Source organism: Mandrillus leucophaeus, unplaced genomic scaffold (genome assembly GCF_000951045.1).
Source record: "Mandrillus leucophaeus isolate KB7577 unplaced genomic scaffold, Mleu.le_1.0 Scaffold76, whole genome shotgun sequence".
NCBI classification, from domain to species: domain Eukaryota; kingdom Metazoa; phylum Chordata; class Mammalia; order Primates; family Cercopithecidae; genus Mandrillus; species Mandrillus leucophaeus.
Window position 1 is genome coordinate 4691639 of NW_012108252.1, and position 5979 is coordinate 4697617.

General features: G+C 45.1%; 1 protein-coding gene across 1 annotated transcript in view; it reads right to left on the reverse strand.

Annotated features, from left to right (window-relative positions):
* Nucleotides 1-5979, reverse strand: part of FRRS1L (ferric-chelate reductase 1-like) — a 47584-nt gene that overhangs the window by 30337 nt on the left and 11268 nt on the right. Inside the window, exon 2 of the mRNA XM_011966402.1 lies at nt 5827-5977. Coding sequence (XP_011821792.1) covers nt 5827-5977 — 151 coding nt within the window. The remainder of the gene's footprint in view (nt 1-5826; nt 5978-5979) is intronic.

The window sequence follows — 5979 nt, forward strand, 5'->3', positions numbered from 1 at the left end:
CTCCCAGGTTCAAGTGATTCTCCTGCCTCAGCCTCCTGAGTAGCTGGGATTACAGGCACCTGCCATCATGCCCAGCTAATTTTTGTATTTTTATAGATACAGGTTTCACCATGTTGGCCAGGTTGGTCTTGAACTCCTGACCTCAGGTGATCCGCCTGCCTCGGCTTTCCAAAGTGCTGGAATTACAGGCCACCTCACCCGGCCTGAAGCAGAAATCTAATGCTGTCATCCCACTGCTCCTCATAGTACTCCTCAACATTCCATCTCCCCTACACCTACCTGTCCTCCTTAGTCTTGAGACATATGTGTTGAACCACCCAGACACAGCCAGCTTTTCCCTCTTCCCTTCGCTCTGTCCATTCCCCCATTTTTCACCACTTAAATTGTTTTGGCTTGTTCCTTTCTCTCCATTTTCCATTTTGATGCTATTTTTTTCCCTCTAAAATAAAAACCTGAATGAGACTAAATAATATTGGCTTGGGGCTTTTCTAAAAAAGGGTGTAACAATTCTTCTCCTTCCATTTCTTTCCTTCTTCTGACATGGACTCTATAAGCTCTTTCAGTAACTTCTGTTTTGGAGAACAATTTGAGCCATTTTTTTTTTCTCTCCCTCCTTTCCTCTCTATTATTTTATACTCCCTTCATTTATTCCTGAACCATGAGAGGTACTTATTTTCTTGGTTGATTTTTTAGGTTCTCAATCTGGCTTTGTGGTTTCCATTCTTGTCTAATTCAAGACACTATCCTTTCCTTTTTTGCAATCCCTTGAGCCTGTTTTGCCATACTCTACTGAGTGGTTAATGGCTTCTGGTTTGCTATTTATTGCTTCTAATTAACTGCTTGGCTCACAGCCTTTAGGTATTAATTTAGTACTCGATTCCTTGAAGTTTAAGTTTTAATTGTCTGGCCACACCATTCAGTTTCATCCGAGAACTATTGCATCAGCCTCTTTCTGGATGGCCTCAATTTTTGTTCCTTCTCTTTTCAGCATCGTATTATGAAGTAAAAATATCAAGGGGTTTTATAAGGTGTAAAGTTCCACACAGAAGTGAATTCAGTCTTCATGGTGGCACTCCACTGCTTAGGAAACTGTAGGCCCTAACTGTCTACCATATCAGTTCCAAACCCACCCTCTCAAGTTCACTCACAAAAATACCTAATTCTAGACTGGACGTGGTGGCTCATGCATGTAATCCCAGCACTCTGGGAGGCCAAGGCAGGCAGATCTCTTGAGGTCAGGAGTTCAAGATCAGCCTGGCCAACATGGTGAAACCCTGTCTCTATTAAAAATACAAAAATTACCCAGGTGTGATGGCACATGCCTGTAATCCCAGCTACCTGGGAGGCTAAGGCACGAGCATCATTTGAACCCAGGAGGTGGAGGTTGCAGTGAGCTGGGATCGCACTACTGCACTCCAGCCTGGACAACAGAGTGAGATTCTGTCTCAGAAACAAAAACAAAAAACCAATTCTACCTGTCCAATCCACGTCCTAGTGCAAGTCAACAGGGACCCTCCATTCCAGGTGGACAGGACACCTTAAGCCACCTTGTCCATTAAGTCTATCAACAAATCCACAGAGTTCTCTCTACTTTCTAGCTGTGTGACTTTAGCCAAAATATTCAAACTTTCTGTGGGTCAGTTTCTTTATCTCTACAGTAGCAATAATAGTAGTATTTAACTCACAGTGTTGCTGTAAGGATTAAAATTAATATGGACAAAGTATCTTAAAGTGGTACCTGCTGCATAGTAAGCACATAATAAAAGTTGCTCCAATTGGTATTATGATCAGGCTAGATTCATGAAGGATACAAAGATAAATTAGATGTAAATTGTTACCCTTAACGAACTTCCAGATTAGTAGAGTGGTAAGTAATATAACCACATACTGTCCATGGTAGATGGGGGAAGGATATAGGGAGACGATGAAACGTCTGCCCTTTGCCCCACGTTCTGTCATTTCTACCTCTCTAGCTCTTTCCCAAGAAAAACTGTGATCAGAACTCAATGGTCAGAAAATCCTTGATTGAGCCACATTTTACAAGTAGTCAGATGACTATGCCTTAAAGATAAGTGACCACAAATGATGTTCTGTCTTTTCCTTCTTAGGCAGGGTATGGCTCCAAGGGTCAGGCAGTTAACATCATCCATGTAGCTGGCTGGGTTAAGACTCAGGGTCTGCTTCTCAAACCTGGCCATCTTAGCAGCAGGGAGAAGCAAGCTTCATTTGTGACTTAACCCTCAGCCAACATCCAACTCAGTCTTGTTGGTTTGTTTTTCCCCAAAGAACCCTCAGAAATGAGCATTTGCCCATAATCAAATGGTAATCTGTTCCACATTCTATCACTGCTCTGAATATGTAGATTCCGGGTTAAGAACTTCAAGGGAACGAAGTATGAGTGGTAGGATTCAAGCACTAAGACCGTATCTGAACTCCTGACCATAGAGAGCAAAGAGGGTCATGGCAGACTGTGTGCTGTGGAAGCATATCTTTGCCTAGTGGGAGGAGAAAATCAGGGAAGGCTTCCTGAAAGAGGTGGCATTTGAGCTAAGACTGTAAGGATGAGTAGTATATGCTTAGACAGTGGGACCCTCAAAGAATTCTGAACACTAGCACAGTTAAACCAAAACACAACTTAAATTTTTTAAAATGACCACATTAGGGGGTGATCTTTTTTTGAGACAGCAAATTAGCCAGCATCCCGCCTCTGGATTTGAGGGCCTTGGGCAATCTGGATACTGGGGAAATAGTCTCTAGGTAGGGTAGGTAATGATCAGTAGGCTCTCTCTCAGTTTCAGTGGAATTTCCATTCCCACCTCCATTACTCAAATTCCTTTTTTCTGATTTTTGTACTCAGTTTCATGGCTATTTGAGACATAAGAAGGGGGTACCCTGCACAGAGGGAACAAGTAGCCCAGTCACTAGAAATGGACAACCTCAAGTGTATTGATAGAATAAGTCAAAGGCATTCCTTGCACTTCTTCATTTGCCACATCCTCCAAGGTCAGTCAGGTTCCCTCCTTCCTTCTCCACTGAATCTATCCTAGGAGAGTTCCACCTATAACCTCTCATCTCCTGAATCCATCGATAATTTTGAGTCTTCATGCTATCAGGCCTCTCCTTGGTAGGAAACAGGCTCTTTTCCTTTGCCTTCTGGGACACCCCTCTCCCCTGGTTCTTCTTCCCACTCTCTGACAACCCCTCCTCAGCCCCCGCTTTTAAGGCAATGTCACTGTTTATTTCTAGGCATCTTGGGAAAGTCTCTATTCAGGACCCACAGGGCTGAAGCCCAGGCCCAGGGTAATCTAGCAGAGGCACTGCCTCTGATAGGCCCACACCACTTACATCCCAACTAGCACCCACCAGATGGTGGTAGAATCTGTATGCAAAGAGGAAGTGAAACTGTCAGAGAGAAGAGGGTAGGAGAAGAACGGAGAGTAAAAGCTCAGGGTGAGGGAAGCGGAGATATGGTTATAAAAGGAAGTTGAGTCAGGGAGGAAATTTCAGATAAAGCAGTTGAATATTCATTCGGGGAACAGGTTGAATTTTTTTTTTTTTTTTTGGAGACTGAGTCTCACTCTGTTGCCCAGGCTGGAGTCCAATGACACAATCTCAGCTCACTGCAACCTCCCCACCTCCTGGGTTCAAGTGATTTTCCTGCCTCAGCCTCCTGAGTAGCTGGGATTACAGGCATGCACCACCACACCCGCCTAATTTTGTATTTTTAGTAGAGACGGGGTTTCACCATGTTGGCCAGGCTGGTCTCAAACTCCTGACCTCCTGATCCACCCACCTCAGCCTCCCAAAGTGCTGGGATTACAGGTGTGAACCACCGCGCCTGGCCCCATCACAGACTTTTGAGTGCAATGCCAACAGGTTAGAAGCAGGCTTCAGGAGGGTTAAACCAGTTTTATGTGCAGAATGGTGGGAGGGAGAAGCAGACACACTAGGGATTGGTACACACGTAGCAAAGCCCTGCTGCCTGCTGTGCAGTCACCTCATCTAAATTCCTTCCCTCTTCTGTGTCACTGAAGTCTTTCCTACTTTATAGCTTGACTCTATAAAGCTGTCCTTGATGGCTGTGGCCCACCTGATGTCCATGTTCATAAAACTTTCTGGACCATACAATGAACATACCATTCTCTCTGTAGAGAGACTCAAAGGACGTACAGAATCTGACCCTATCCTTCATTTGTTAGATGCATGAACCCAATCAGAATAGAAGCTCTCGCATACTACATTTCAGTCACCTGGCAGCACTAGGTTGTGTACAATGTAAAGATACACTAGATGCTTTCAGAAACAGATGGGCTTTGGGATATTTATTCTTTTCCAGAGTGACAGATTCTGCCACATGTCTCTCCAGCTAGAAGACTACATTTCTTAGCCTTCCTTGAAGCTAGGTCATTGTAACTATGTTTTTGCCAAAGGAATGTGAACAGCAGTAATGTGGGCAGCCAGCCTAAAAGGTAACTACTTGCTCTGAACTTCTTTTTTTCTTTCCCTCAATCTTGAACAAGGACATGCAAGCAACCTGGCTTCTACTGTACAGATGAGGACAAAGCCTCAGGGGGATGGTAGAGCAACAAGATGGAAAGAACCCGGGTCCCAGAATGACCTTGTGGAACAGAGTCCTGCCACCAGCCCCAGACCAACCAGACTTTTATCAGAGAGAAAAATAAACTACCTTATTTAAACCACTATACGTAAAAATCTCTAATTCAGCAGTTAAGCCTCTAGTTAATACATTTCCCCAAATCCATTCTCTCCATCTTCTTTAATACAATAATTCTGATTTTTGAACTGGGCATATTATGTCTCAGTTAATAGGCTGCACTTTCCATCCTCCTTTGTACCTATGTGCAACCACATTATTAAGTTGTGGCCAAAGAAGTATAAAAATTGTTATATGAAACTTCTGAGTAATCCCCTTATAAAGTAGTCAGTGACCTTCTTCCTGCTTCATTTTTCCCACTGTCTGGAACGTGAATATAATGGCTGTAGCTCAAGCAGTTATTTTGAACCATGAAGTTACATGCTAAGAACTGTGAAGAACCAGAAGGGCAGGATCCAGGGGCCCTGGTGACCAAGGAGCCTCCACACCAGTTCTGGATTACCTATTTCTCAGTTTCTTTCCATAGAGAGAAACTTTTATCTTGTTGAAGCTATTAATGTTTGCTTGTTGTATGCAGCTGAACTTAATCCTAACAACAGAGACATCCACTAACAGATATGAGCTTCTGGGACTCAACACTTCACACCCCAGCTTGATTGTTGGATATCCTTCTTAGCAGAAGAAAAGGAAAATCACTACTTCCCAAAGTTGCTAAAGTAAGAGGCCAGTTTCCGTTCCTTCTGACCACCATCCGCTTGGCTTTTGTGCTCACTGAAGCAGCTCTACAGGGAGGCCCTTGGCTGACAAACTCCCAGTCCGTGGGCCCAGCAGGCCACAACAATGGTGGCTCACACTAGGGGACCATAACATATGTGGCATCATAAAAGAAGAGGGATGGGAGTGGGGAGGCTGATGTGACCCAGCTCTGATGGGTCAGTAAGCAAGAACAGAACGCTACGAGGTGGGCGCTGGTCACTGCAAATTTAGGTCAATACAGACAGGGAGGAAATAAGGCAACCTCTCTCTCTAGGTTGTGGTTTTTCTGCTTCCCCACAATTGCTCTGGCCAGATGGCGGCCTCCTCCCCTATAACCCAACCCCAGGCGGCAAAGGTGGAAGCCAGATCTAAGAACTGGGGGAGCTTAGACTCAGCACCCACCCCTATCCACAGTCTTGCAGAACTTGGGTGATCCCTCCCTCTCCCAGCCTCACTCTCCCCATCTGTAAAGCGGGCGGCAGGCATCGACAGCTCTTTGGGCCTTTCCTCCAAGCCGGCGAAGGTCTGGGCACTGCGCTCCCCATCCTGGCCTCGCCTCTGCCAGAGCTGCCTCCACGGACATCTTTTCCGACCCCCTCCCCCTCCCT